This window comes from Lissotriton vulgaris, chromosome 8 (genome assembly GCF_964263255.1).
Source record: "Lissotriton vulgaris chromosome 8, aLisVul1.2, whole genome shotgun sequence".
Taxonomy (NCBI): Eukaryota; Metazoa; Chordata; class Amphibia; order Caudata; family Salamandridae; genus Lissotriton; species Lissotriton vulgaris.
The window spans coordinates 1302234436-1302250027 of NC_141696.1; the positions used below are offsets into that span (position 1 = coordinate 1302234436).

The following is a 15592-nucleotide window of genomic DNA, read 5'->3' on the forward strand; positions in this document are numbered from 1 at the left end:
CTATGAACCATTTGCTGTGGCCAGATATCTGAGGAAATAGCTGCAAAATTGGTAATTCTAAAAAGAAACTAGCCTCACTGAGTACACATGAGAACACATTAAATGTTTTATACTAATCATTTCATGTTTGATTTTGTTGCCACATCCCTTGAATGACAAGAGAATTCCAGATTTCCAACACTGATAAAAGAGACCAACTTTCTTTTATTTAATTTCTTCTTTTCAACATCCATATAATAACAATGGAATCTCTGACCCCCTCTTCAACATTTTCACAAAGACCATCTGATCTGATCTGTTTATGCAGTGGGAGACTGGAGGAGATATTCAAAACGTTTTTGAGTGACCTTTTGACAAAAAGGAACTTGCTATCTCGAAATGTAGCTGGGAATAGGAAGATAGTAGGATATTTAAAGACCTACCAGTGACAGGAAGAGGCGGACTGAACGAAGAGGGCAAGGAGATGGGTGAAGGGAAGGATGATGACGAGGGTAATGGCTCTGGGGAAGAACTGTAACACTAAAATAAATACAATGGTTGAAAGACAGATTTTTCTTCCAAGCACAGTGTGCTTCAAGCACACTGGACGTCACACGTATATTCAAGGACCCGTGAGAGATAGACTTCAACTAATCAGCAGGATGAACAATTTTAAAATTCAGGACAAATATTGTTTATGATATAATCAATATTTCATAACTTTTTACATTCGACCCAGCACAGCAAGAGCACATGGCAGTGTTTAAAATAATTAAAACCAGAATTTTGTAGGAGTACAAGGAAGGGTCTGGTGTGAATGATGTAAGCGTGATTTCAAAGGCAAAGAGTGTGGAAAATAAAAAATAAATGAACTGTCCTCACATAACGATGCAGTGTTGTAAATGCAAAAAGGTAAGATAATTTTCACTCGTATATAAGGTTGAATGGGAATGTAATTTTGAAATCATAATCTGTTTTGCCTTGTAATATATGGATTTTATTGTTTTGTGTGAATACTTATTGGGTGGTTATTGGGTAAAATGTAACTTGCAAAACTAATGTCTTGCATCTAATGTTAATAAAAATGCTATTTATAAAAGACAGAACAATCATTGGTAAAGCTAAAATGTCTCACGATTCTATACAGTATGGCTAAACAGGAAAAAAAATATTATGACCCTGCTGCATCATTTTGTATGTGCATGCACCACACATACGTTCCTACAAAATGATGCAAGCACTTTATTTGTTTTTATCTATAAAAAAAAGTGAAATCATTTTTCTGTTTTTCCCCCAGGCACAGGTGAGGGGAAGAAACACGAACGATGGGAAGGAAAAAACACTGGGGGTGAGAGGCATGAAGAAATAAGGGTGGTGAGGGGGTAGTAGCAACTGGAAGAGCGTGGGTGGGGAGCAATATGGGGGAAGCACTACAGGCGAAAGAGGGTATCATGGAGCATGGCAGAGGCGAAGAGAAGCACGTGGGCTAGAGAGAGGAGCGGGGGGAGAAGCATACGTGTGAGTTAGCAATAGAGGTAGCAGCACACCAGGGCAGTAGCACACAAAGGCAGGCACAACACACAGGTTGGCAGGGAGAAGCAAAAGGGGAAGAAAGAGTAATACAGAGCACAGCAGGGAAGGGAACAAAAGTACACAAGGGAGACATGTGAAGAACACAAACAATAAAACTAAAAAAGCTGTGTCCAAAAAGTGAGCAGTAGAAGGACAACAACAATTAGGCCTTATTCCAGGGGAGGTACAAACACAAGAAGAGGAAGCTATGGAGAAGAGGAAGCCCACACAAGCGGACAAATAAAAAACAAGCAAAAGAATGTGAGAGTCAATGTTCTGTTAATATAAAGAGCCTTATGATATGAGCTTATGCTAACATTAGAATCGGTTTACGCTGTCCTCCATTTTGACTCCACGCCACAATATATCACGGGATAACGCTGATGATTCCTGTTCTAAATAAAACTTGTCTAGTTTTCGCTAGAGTAAGCGGAAAGTGTTCTCACAGAAATTTCCTCGTACTCAAGGGCGGTTCTCACTGTCCCAGGTTTTTGTTAAAACAATGTATCAGCTGAACTGTACAGCTAAGACGCGAGAATGGTTGATTCTCAATATCCAGAGACAATCCTATAATGTATTCTGCAGTAAAATACTTCTCATATGTTATTTTCTATAGGTCCAAACCCTGAGAATCCTTGTGTTTCCACAGAATGTATGAAATACTTTGTATAAAGCCCTATATTAGTGTGTGGCTTTTGCTAGCAGGAGAAACCCTCTATCCCCCGCTTTAAAAAGCAAACCTATGGCAGATTTAATTTAGAACTGTGCTGAATTCTTTGTACTTATTACTTATATGCTTAGCTGCTAAACTTTCTCATGACACCTTTTCTTAAATGTGCCCATCAATTCTTTATATAAAGCATCGATTCTGGCCTGCCTAGAGAAGGTCAAAGAAGCTTTGAGAATACTGAGTGGTGTCCTTATGGAGCATCAACCTGCTGAGAAAGGGGTGTGGCGGGCAAGGCACTCTTGAAGGGGGTGGCAGATCCAGGTGCAAAACAAAGTGTCCCGCAGCCCAGGGAGCAATAGATCTGAGTGTACTTTGGGGTCCCGCCACCAAGCTCCCCACGCTACATCTACCCTCCACGGGAAGACCATGACCAATTGGTTAAAGCGGTACACAGGCAGTCCAGAGTTACTTCACAGCCAGATCAACCTTGTCCACAGACTCTCATGGGTGGGAAACATCCTGAAGCCTGATAACAACAATTTCATTGTCATCAACTTTAAAGACAGAAGGGTGGCCAAAGATATTTTGGCCAGGCTTAGCTTTACCAGGCCTACCGGCTCAATCTTAGAAGCACTTCCGCAATGCTAATTTTACAGACTACGGCTAGTCTGATGCCTGCTCCTACGACTTTGTCATTCTCTCTCCACTTAAAAATAAATTTGCACCCATCTTGCAGCTGGACACCCTGGATTGACTTCACGCCGATGCCTCCACCTCTGGCCCTAACAATATGCAGGGCAGGAATGGGTTGGCTAGGCCTGCGCAGGCCCATCGAACCCCTCTACCAGCATCGATAGTCCTATCCTCAGGGAGGACCCTGGAAACAGCTCAGCCAAGTCTTTAATGATAGCCTTGTGTAACGTGGTAGGCCTGGCGAGGAAGTGACGCAACCAAGACTGGTGCAAATAATCAAGCGCTACACAGTCATTTGCCTGCAAGAGACATGGTTAACTGATCCTGTATCAATTGATGGGTATGCCACTTATTTCTCACCAGCAATCCCAGGTGCTATGGGCAGGGCCAAAAGAGGTCTCATAACCCCTATTTCCCTCACGTTCCCTGCCCAGGTTACATGGTCTTAGTTTTGGGCACCACCAGCTCATTGTATTAAAATATCTAACAATGCCAAAGTTACTGATGAACATCTATAATAATGTTTTTGACCTAACCAAGGTGGAATTGGTCAGGTCTTTGCATAAGGACATTGATAATTGCATTAGTGTCATAAAAGGCAGATTTGTGGTGGTACTCCTGGGCAGTGGCTAAACCAAGGCCCCAGCAGTCCAGTGAGCAGGGGGGGGCATGCTCCAGGGGTCCCTCTTAGCACAGTACCCTGGTCTGAGAGCTCCTGACTGAGTGCAGAGGGGAGCCCTCGGTGTAGTTTGCAGGGGTGGCCCCTCAACTTGGGCTTGTGAGCGCAATGTGATCTCTGAGGTTCAATTTGGTTTCCGCCCTGGCTTGGGGACAGTAGAGCAGTCCCTCAATCTTTATCTCTTAATAAGCAAATATACTGTGGCTAAGAGGGGCAAGTTGTAGTTATCATTTATGGATCCGGGCCCCACTTTCGACTCTGTAAATAGAATAAAGTTGTGGCGCATTATGTCAGGCATGGGGGCAAAACAGACATCATTAAGTCCCTAAGAGAACTCCACGATGAAGTAACTACCAGTTTGAGGTACGGTTCGGGGGTAGGGGAGGTGGGCGGTGGGGGCGGGGGGCGGGGAGGGAACGGGACAACTGCAGATTTCAACTGAGTCAGAGGTGTTTGCTAGGGCTGTGTCCAGGCCCCTTTCCTCTTCTCGCTGTAAGTGAAGTGCCTGGAAGAATAACTCTTTGAGCTCAGTGTGGAGTGTCCACGTAGAAGGGATCATAGTGTCCATACTTTGATTTACGCCAACAACACAGTCATAACAGCCAGGACGGCAACCAGTTTGCAGCGCTTGCCTGAACACTTTGTAACTTTTTGATGAGTTTGGATCTAAAGGTTCATCAGGCTAAACCCCATGTTATCGTTTTTGGTGCGAGGAAGAAGGCAGGTACTGTTTTCATAGTCAATAGCAATAAAGGAAGTACCATGCCTACGTTTTCTTATTTTGGAATCCCATTTGACAAGAAGCTCACCCGGGGCCCACTGAAAAATAGTAGAGCCGCAGACTTCTCAAAAGCTGTTGAGGCTAGGTAATACGCCCATTAGGGAGGTCACTGCCATTTATAAAGCCAAATGCTGCACAATTGTTAGCTATGGGTCAGGGTTTGGGGCCAGAGAGACCAGGTGGGGCTGGAAAGGATTGAGAACAGCATTATCAAGAGATTATTGGCTGTCCCCAAATCGGCTAGCTCTTTAATCTGCCATTCTGAGATTGGGCTAGGGTTTATTAGTGATGTTATTAAGATGCAACCGCTCCTTCTGTGGCTAAGGATATAGACAAGGAGTCAAACCTCTTAACTAGGTGGTTCTCACGGACTGCCTGAAACTAGATCAATGCTTGAAAATCCCCTGGCTGAGGTACATTCATAACACCTGTTTGACCCTGGGACTGGAACATCATTTCACCTCTCCTGGTAGCATGAATGCTAGTTTCTTAAGCACCTTAAAAAACAAGTTTTTAGCTAAATGCACAGAGGTGAGAGTGCGGGGCGATGCTGAGAAGCAAGCTGTCGATGCATTTGCTGAGATTTGCACAAACAACAGTATAGAGCCATATTTAACATGGGTTAGCAACCGGCAACATAGGTTCTTGCTACTTAGACTTATATTGTGTACAGTTCACTTGATTTTTTTTGTAAATATTATGCATGACTGAGAAAGGTGTATCTTTTACCTTTTTTCAAACAGGCTAATATCTGATATAACAGAGCTGCCTTTGCGTTTCTGCAGACATTGTCAACTGTGAGGATTTGCTTCTGTACTGCTGTTTATATTCAAAGTGTTATGAGGCAGAGGGCATCTGTTTTATAATGAGTTTACATTTGTTAACCTGGATTTTATTCTGAACATTGTATATCTTTTAAAAGGTTTTATGACTCTTTCCTGCTTATATATTGAATGAATAAAGATTGTTGAATTGAAACGAGAATCTGTCTCTCATTCTCATGAGAATGGTTCAGCATTGTTACATGGGTTCCTCTAATTAGAAAAGTGATGGCTCCAGCCGTGAAGCACCAAAGTCCATATCCGGACTACACCGCTCCCGGTCATAGATGTTGGCATACCCCATAAGCAAAAATTAAAGACAGATTTGCGCACAAACAAGTGTGCAATAGAGCCAACCAATGGTAATTAATGAGCAGGTTTTATTCCCACTGTAAAGTGACAATAAGTATTTTCGCATACAGACAGCTTTCGCTGTCTGGCAGGAAAGACCTAAAGACAAGAAATACACGGTGTTCACTAGAAACCCTGTTCAGACATCTCAAAAGCTGTTAGAATAAGTAGAAGGCCAGACAAAAGGTAATATCGAAAGTAAGCATACAAGTACACACAATTCTGTCAATTCTGCAATGAGGCTGCTGGGGAGTCAATGACCTTCAGAGAATTTCTGGGGTCCAGGAGGCTTCCCTATCTCCAGATGTGGTTGGTTAGAAGCTGATTAATTCGAAGATGACTGGGCTTGAAATGAGAAAGCCTCCCTATGATTTAAGGTGAATCAACATCATATCCACAGCCCAAAATTGAGTCAATACCTGTTGGAAAAATAGTTCATAAACACCTCTTCGGGCATGATTCTGATTCATCTTGAATTATTTCAACGGGAAGGGTCTTCTCAAACCTGAAGTTTCTCACTGAGATCTGTAGAGAGACCACTGGCTCCAGCTTGGGGTCAAGCCACGCTGCCCTGGAGGTGAAAATGCTCTCATGAAGACAGCAAGGAATTCGGTGAAATTCTTTGAGGAAAAATGATTTCCTCAAAGAAATTAGCAATGATTGAAAGGGGCAAAGTCAAGTAGTAGGTGTGAAATGAGAATAAAAAAAAGTAAACATTTTATGATAACTTACGCATGCTACACCTAAATGTAATACACAGCTAGTTATTGTAATGGATGTGGCATTATGCCAAAATAAAAAGTGGAAAACAGTGCCCCACTGAAACAAATCGCCAGTCAAATTACAAGCCAATGGATAGACTGGTGTCATAAGCTTCTTTCTACCATTGCTCTGTCATTTTCACACTACCACATGGCTACACATGCTTTCATCAATACAAGAGGAATACTTACTAGAGGTAGTGTTGAAGCCAGCTTTCTTTTGAAAGTATGGTCTGGTTTATATATGCACTTCACTGTACCTTTCAAACTAGTTAATACCTACACAAGAGTAGTTCTCTCCAAGAATCCTCATCGGGATGTGTAGCATTTCAGGGCTGTAGCCCAGTTAATTAAGCATATATTGTCCAGCCTTTGCGATTATTGACACTAACTTAAATGTGGCTTTGACTCTGTGCTTGATAATTGTGAATTATGCTGCATTCCCACTCGGCCGGGGTAAAACAGACATATAAACAGGATCTCACAAAGTATGACTGCACAAACACCATGGTATGACTACTATCAGAGCAAATAAATTGACAAACCTATTATCACAGACGGTCGTATAGGAATAAGAGACTCATTTAACATAACACATTTTCTCAAGAAAAACGGTCTGGTTGTAAATAGATACGTTTGACCCAAATACAATTACTGACCTGGGAACCACTGCATCACCTGTGGATCCTGGACCACTGGAGTTATTTTCAAAGTGGCACAGGAGATAAAAGACCAAACTTATCAATAAATCACAAAAGGAAAATAAAGTCCTAGACTAATAAAATGTTAGTGCCAAACAATTCTGAAATGGCCTGAACTAAATCCACTGGATTCCAGGAATTACCATTCAATTTTAAGATTCTCACAGGAGCCACAAAGGTGACTTGGGCCCAGACATTCCTGATTTTTTAGAGAACTTGTGGCAGGCGAGGCAGTGGTGGGAAGGTGTACAGGAGCTTTCTGTTCCATTCCAGCCATAATGCAGTCCCTAGCGAGTGTCTTCGCAGAAACTCAACACGCAAACCTTTGACCCTGCGCATTCTCAATAGTTTCGAAAATTTCTAACCATGGTTTTCCTCTCTACCAGAAAATGCCCTGCACCACCTCAGGACAAAGGAGACATTCATGGTCCACCAGACATGGTGGTGGAGATGTCCGCCTTTGCAAAGCGGCTGCTCGCTAGGTGCTTAATGTACTATACCAAGCAAGTCTTGCCACATTTGAGAGATCTGGATTGGCTCACTGTGAACAAGCGGATCTTATTTAAGACCCTTCTCCTAATGCACAGAGCAAGGAACCAATATGGTCCAGCTTATCTGTCATTCAGGATACGCCACTATTCATTTAAGAGACCCTCACGTACCCTCACGTACCCTCAAGTACCCTCCATAAAGTTATTGTTCAAAAACAAATTAGGAAAAATGTAGCCCCTTGGTTCAGCTCCCAAGTAAGAGTTTTAAAACAATCTTGCCGGAAACTGGAAAGGGCATGGAGACAGGACCCCTCTCAGCACACAAAGGAAACCTATAGGAAGGCCATTAGGATCTAAAAAACGGAGATCAAAACTGCCCAGGTACGCTTCTATGAGACCAAAATTAGCACAGCGGCCAATTTTCCAAAGGAGATTTTTCGAATAGCGAAGTCCCTAATCAACCCCCCCCCCCCCAAATACTTCCTCCAGAGGAAGGGGCCCTGGAACGCTGTAACCAACTAGTTGTGTTTTTTCAAGAAAAGATCCAAGCCATCTATACCACTTTCCCTCCAAATCAGTCTCTGCCTGAGGAATGTGGAGCTATGGACCTGGATCAGGTCCCGGTACTGGATCAATTCTACTCTCTGGACACAGAAATGTTAGATCAAGTCATCAGCAGAGTTTGCCCTGCTCCGCCTCAACATCTTAGGGCGGCTATTGATTCAGTCCGGTCTACCATCTTAGAGGTTTTAAATTCCTCCATTTCAACTTACACTGTTCCCCCTATGTGGAAACGCGCAATGGTCAAAGCACTACTTAAAAAGCCCAGTCTAGATCCGTCCATACTCTCTAATTACCGCCCAATCTCACTTCTGCCTTGGCTGAGCAAACTGTTGGAGAAACATATAAATAACATCTTGGTTGACCATCTACAATCCAACATTTTGCTAGATGTCACCAGACTGGCTTCCGTCCAAATCATGGGACAGAGACCGCGCTGCTGTTGGTGACCGAAGAGGCAAGGAAGCTGGTGGATGAGAGTGGAAGGGCTGCCATTATTCTTTTAGATCTAAGTGCAGCGTTCGACACAGTCAATCACACCATCTTGACCGACCAACTCAAGAGTGTCGGGGTGTCGGGCGCTGCACTGGCCTGGTTTTCCTCCTTCCTTAGCAACCGCCGCTTCCAAGTCTTTGAGGGGGACGTGGCTTCTTCCAGTCTGTCTTTGGATTGCGGGGTACCACAGGGTTCGGCCATAAGTCCGACGCTCTTTAATGTGTACATGAGGCCACTGGCGAGAATCATCCATCCATTTGGCATTAAGAAAGTCAGCTATGCAGACGATACCCAGTTAGTGGTATCTCTTTGCCACAAAAAGGGATCGTCTTGCATGCTGGCTCCCTGCCTTGAAGCAGTGGCCAAATGGATGGAGTGTTCCTATCTCCGTCTGAACGGAGACAAGACGGAGATTAGGCTATTGGGTAACTCCTCCCCTTCCATGTCAGTCACCATGTGGCCGTCATGTCTAGGCCCTGCTCCATCTCCAAAGCCCCACATAAAGAGCCTAGGCGTATGGCTAGACAACTCCCTCAACTTCGGACACCAGGCTATGGTGCTTTCATCTACCTGCTACGGGCTGTTAAGAATGCTCTGCAAAATTACTCCGCTCCTCCCGTTTGAAGCGCGTAGAATAATGGTCCAGGCCTTGATACTGTCTCGGCTGGACTATGGTAACGTGCTGTATTTAGGAGCCCCGCTGGCCACAGTAAACAAACTGCAAGTAGTCCAGAATAGCGTAGCAAGGATGCTCATGCAGGTCCCCAGGAGACAATCAGCAAGGCCTGCCCTCCGACAGCTTCACTGGCTACCTGTGGCTGCCAGGATACAATTTAAGGCTATGTGCATAGCTCTTAAAGCCATGTGGAAAACGGGCCCGGCAATCCTCCATTCTCTGCTAACGTCTTACCTGCCGCCGAGATCCCTTCGCTCCAGCACCTTACACCTTGCCACCACTAAGAAAATCAGGAAGTCAAGATGGGGAGGACGTTCGTTCTCATGCACTGCGGCCAAATTGTGGAACTCTCTTCCTCAAGCTGTGCGAGAGAACCGCAATTTGATGTCCTTCCGTAAGCTTCTAAAAACGCACCTGTTTGGAATGTCCTTTTAAGAGGAGAACCTGTCTGCGCTCTGCTTTCTTTCCTGTAGGCGCTACGAGGCCTCCGGGTAGTTAGGCGCTATAGAAATATTCTTTCAATTCAATTCAATTCAATCTTGTGGCCACTTAGCCTCAACTCCTAGGGTTCGCCTTATCAAATCGGGGGGGGCAGATCCTTCTCACTTCTAGGACCTCAGGCTCCCAATAGAATTACATTAAAATGAAGGTGAAGAAAAGAAGCCTAAGACATGGCTTTTTACACTTTAGCCTCTCTTTTTCCTACTCTTCGTATAGCACCAGGACACTCTCTTCGAGTAGACGTGCTCTTAACATTTATTCATGGATTCCAACCAGGTGATCTGCTTAAACCAACGCCAGAGTCGCAGAACCTCTTGGAACAGGACCTATAACCCCACTCCGCTCTACTTGTTACAGTACCACATGGTGGTTATTTTGCCAGTGAGAATCTGCACCAGCTTCCCCTTGATAGACATCAGGGAGGCCTTAAATGCCCAACGAAAGGTCGGCAACTCCAGCAGTTTAATATAGTGCTGGATTTACATTGGAAACCACAGTCATCTGAACTCCAAATCAAGCAGATGATCACCCAACCCTAGCAGTCATGCATCTGTCCCCAAGGTCACCTAAGGGTGACTCAGTGGACTAATGCATCCACTGCAGGGGTCTGTGTTCAACCTCATGGTCACAGGTTCAAATCCCAGGGGGTCCACTCAGCCTTTCATCCATCTGAGGTCAATAAAATGAGTACCATTGAGTAACAAGAAACATCTGTTATTCAGCGCCACGATACCCAAGGGTGAACATGCGCTTTACAATACACATGTTATGTTATGTAGAAGAGAGAGGGCTTTGCCACCAGTCCAAATTCGATCGAGCAGCTATCACTGTGGATCGTGTGCAGTTTTCTCCGGAATTCAAATTGCTTCTCCAGGTTTCCTCTGTGCTGGGCCCACCGAAACTTCAGATTCCATTGCAAAGCCTAAATATGCCACCTGGCATAGTTGACAAAGAGGATGCAGGAGATTGAAAGACCATAAAGCCTAGGAGCTTCTCTCATCGAGATCCAGGATAGAGGCTGAAACACCAGGATCCTAGCCTGAATATCCTGCAATCGGTGCAATGGAGATAAGGCCTAAAACTGTATCATATTCAAGATCGCACCACTTTTAGAAAGCCTCTGAGAAAGAGTTAAGTGCTGCTTCGGCTTGCTCATAGTGAATCCCAACAAGATTGCAAGGTCCACCATCGTCTGGAGGTGGTCTACCACTGACTTTGGCAAGCTAGGTCATCAAACTAGCGAAAAACTGCTATCCCCGCGCTCCAAAAGATGAGCAGCAATGATCGCCATCCCTTTTCTGATCACCTAGGGTTCACTGGTGAGGCTGTAGGGAAGCATAGGATACTTGAGAGGCAGGTTGTGTCGGTGGGACTGCAGATGGGGTATATGAAAGTACGCAATACTGCAGGTCCAAGGACACCATCCCGTCACTCTGTTCCAGGGCAGACAGAACCTGGGCCAGCATAAGCATTCTGTATTTGTCCTCCCCACAGGAAGGAATTCAGAGGATGAAGATCGAAGATGGGCCAAATGCCCCCATCATTCTTCGTCACAAGGAAATATAAAGACTTGCAACCTACCCCCATTTTCAAGTCTAGAGCCCTCTCTATTGCTTCATTGGAGAGTAAAACCGGCATCTTTTGCACCAGAATGGGCAGGTTATTCTCAGAGTTTCACTCTGATGTGGGGGGGAAAATTCAGCAGAGCAGAAAGAAACAGCTGCAGTAAACGATTTAAAGGACCCATCTCTCGATCGTGATTTATTGCCCGCCTGAAAAAAGCAGCATAATAGGGCCAAGTCCCAGTTCGTCTTCTGGTGTTTATGTTCGGACTTTGGCATACTGGACCTTGATCGGCAAGTTGATCCTTCGGGAAGCATGTTCTCAGTCCCGGATTACCTTAGGGCACACTCAGGGTCCATGTTTTCACTCTTGATGTACAACTTTGAGTCGTGCCCAGAGACCAAGCAGCACAGACACACCTCCTTTGGATCAGTGCCCCACATCTGTTTCCTGGAGTTGCGGCATGCTTTGAAGGTCTTAGGATGAGACATTGACTCCTAGCACACTGGATTTTCTAAGTTTAGGGGTCACTGGAAAGCCAACAAAATTGGAAGCGGACTATGGATCTCTGTCGGAACATGTGGAAAGAAAGGAACTAATGTCAGTGGGCAGAGGTGGCAATTATATGCGTCTCCGCTCTGTCATTTGCAGGGTGGTATGGGGTAGCGGCATGCACAAGTATTGCTGTAAAAGTCTCGCGCCGGAGAATATCTAAAGATGAGGAATCTGTAGTTAGAAATATCCATCAGAAACAAGAATATAGATTGAGAACACAGTAACAATAAATGCGGAGTGCTAATAACATATATTCTTGGCGACATGACCAGAATGTACCTGCTCACCTGTAACAATGACATTTTTTTAAAACAAAGACTCAAATAGCATTGGGTGTGTGCAACAAATTTACAAATCTAACAAAAGTAATGTATACCTTACTAAATACATCACAGAGTATTTTGTTATGTACTTACAGGGCATATTGCACTAAAGGCAACTTGAAGACATCAAACACTTCTTTGTTCTTCATTAGGTAGACTGAACGCAAGTAGGATACGAAACACTAAAAGAATACAAAACCACAATAGCATCAATATATTGTCATAACTGAAGCGAGTGCAATCATTACACAGCTACATGTTTAATCTGATAAGTCACACAGCACCCATGATAACATTCAGAACGGAGGGAGGGAACAAGAGAAAAAGGGAGGGAGGGAACAAGAGAAGAGGGAAGGGATGCAGAGATGGAGAGAGGAAGGCGGAGAGAGAGAGTGAGAGAGAGAGAGTGACACACAGACACACACACAGTGGTGTCACTCTATGTCCTATACAATACAAAAGCAACACAGGGTAGTTAAAGGCTAGTAGTAACACACGAAAGTGAAGCAAACAAAATCTTCACTGCTTCGCACACCAGGCATTATGAAAACCAATGTTACTAGTCCATTAAAACACTAACAGTCTAGCACTGGTTTTACATGGCTTCATTAATGAATTACCATTCTGAATCTACAAAGCTGGTGCGATTTTACAACTTGAAACTTTTAAATGCCATCCATACTAATTTCAGTTTGTGAGCTACCAAAATGCCAACAAATTAACATACCATTTAAATGAGCACTTTCAATTGGTTACTTATGCGAGTCCTTCAACCACTTAGTAAAAAAACTTTTATTTTCCTGTACAAGCCAGAAATGGGTAGATCAGCAATAAACCTAGTAGAAGGTGGGGATGAACAAGTTGTTTGCCTTTGGTAACTGTCTTTATGGTGGATACTCTGCCAAACTCTAGATTCATCACCTTTAGAACATCCACAGGCACCAGACTGGGTCAGGAGAATTTTCCAGTAATGCTCCTACGTGCAAAGAGGTGATGCTGCAGGGCCCATGTGCCACCCTGGGAGTAACAGAGTGGAGCTGCATTAATAGGTGCCACCTCTGCGCTGATGCCAGTTTCTTAATCTTTCTCCTTCCACTCTCTCGGACACGGACCAGTGTGAACAAACTTCAGGTGCCTGTGCCAAAACCCATCTTGGAACCTTATATTGTTCAGGAGTCCATACCACAGAACGGAGAGGTGGATAAGAAGTGAGGAGTATGCATTCAGATAGAGTATTCACCAGAAAGAGCATCGCGGAAGGTAAATAACTTGTTCTTCCGATGGACATTCCTAAACATAGATTCCTCACCTTTAGAATCAATACTACAGCAGTGTTCCCAAAGGTGAAGGGTCTGAGGAGTGGTCTTAGATTGGAAAATCTTAAGAGGACTGAGCAGGCAAAAAGGCCCTTCCATTGGAGATGGCTGTCAAGACACTAGTGTTTTGTGAAGGTGTGCACTGATGTCCATGTTGCAGCCTGGCAGATGTCTAGAATTAGCACCCTCTTGCCAATGACGTAATGGCAAAATTGACCCTGGAGGAATGAGCCTGCAGATCTTCAGGGGGTTGTTTTGTGGCCAGCACATAGCAAATCTTGATACTGAGGACTATCAATCTTAACCGGGTTCTTTTCTGCACCACATTCCCTTGCTTTCCACCAAAGAGTCTCACAGAGAACTGATCAAGCTGATGCGAATAAGGCCTCTAGCATCTGATAGAACTGACAGTGAGTCAGAGGATAAGGATTAGAGTCCAGTTGCAAGCCGGCTGGTTGCATTTGTGTACTCTTGTAGTGGAACATAGGCATGGAGCTGGTCACGACTGCTCAGAATCACACAGTGGCCTCGGGACAGGTGGAGTCAGTATTAGTGCTGGCACATAAAGGACTGGTGTGGACCCAAGCACTGGGGTGGAAGAGTGAACCGGCACAGGAACAGGTCTCCTGCCACTGGCAATAACATCCTAGAAGAATCCATCAGAAGCTGGATAACAAGAAGGTAGAAACATGTAAAGCAATTACAAAGAGATTTACTCATTAGGTCTCACGAAGAGATTTTGTTTTGAGAAAAAGCAATTTGACACTGAGAATCGCATCCCCCTGGGTGGGTGTGAGTTTGTGATGAGTTTCTCACCGGCATGTGTTCACCTTCATATACACAGAGAGCCATCACACACAATTAATAACATAAAAATCATCTAACACACACGCAGCCAGCACACTATTACCCAATAATACAGTAACACTTCAATACACAAATACACATATAGTTAGCATCTGCACACATATATGCACCCACATCAGGCACCCTAGCTCTTTATTTTAATGCATGTGCTATACAGCTATTATGTCTACCCCCAATAAGCTGACGTTCCATGTACCGTATTTTCCGGCGTATAAGACGACTCGGCGTATAAGACGACCCCCTACTTTTCATGATAAAATGTAGGTTTCATGCTATACTCGCCGTATAAGACTACCCCCACTTCCAACGCAGTCCTGCATAGCGATTTTGGTCATTCACGGCGCCATTTGTTCTATTTGCCTATTACTTTTTATTTGCTATCGATACTTGCACAGTGCTTCCACAGTGCCACCATCACCTACGTAACATTAGTTCTTGTGTTTGAGTGCCCTCCATTTATTTCAATATTATACCGTACCTCTACTTGCACACATGTCACTTTTTCCTCCTGTAATGCACCATTTTCTATTGAGAAGCGGTCTGACACCTTTGGGTGAAGTCCGCACTATGTAAAAACGCATGAACACATACCGTAAAGTTTGGTACCCGGCGTAGAAGACGAACCCCAACTTTCCAGAACATTTTAAGGGGTTAAAAAGTCGTCTTATACGCCGGAAAATACGGTATATGCGTAAATAAGATGCTATAATACACAACCAAAACAGTTAGGGGGTTCTCACTGCAGTGGCAACTGGTAATATGAGCAGGAAGGGGTGGGGGTTGGCGGATGGAACACACATACACTCACATATACATGCACAATCGCATCCCCTTGCATTCACAAGTATGCATGCAAACACCCACCATTCACAAGCATGCACACCCATTCACAGCATGCATGCACAAACATTCATATATACAGACATACCATGCACACACCAAACATAAAAACTAAAAAAAAATCACACAACTTACCCACTGCAGCAGTGATCTCGGGTGGCGGCATTAGAACCTCAGATGTTCCTGAAGGGTTGGAATAGCCGCTTCCTCTCGAGGAGGCGGCAGTTCTTACCTTATCACACATTGGGATGAGGTAAGTGAAAGTTGCTGACTCCATCCTACTCTGGGAAGAGGAGTCACCGATTGGCACTCTGCCCTGGGCACTTCGCGGCTTAAAACTAAAGCCCCCAGGTCTGAGGCTATGGATCTTGCAGCGCTCGGCTGGGCGGAGAAGGT

General features: G+C 44.3%; 1 protein-coding gene across 1 annotated transcript in view; it reads right to left on the reverse strand.

Moving 5' to 3' along the window:
* DDX10 (DEAD-box helicase 10) overlaps positions 1-15592 on the reverse strand; it is an 832256-nt gene that overhangs the window by 645653 nt on the left and 171011 nt on the right. The window contains exon 12 of the mRNA XM_086935230.1: positions 12267-12355. Coding sequence (XP_086791356.1) covers positions 12267-12355 — 89 coding nt within the window. The remainder of the gene's footprint in view (positions 1-12266; positions 12356-15592) is intronic.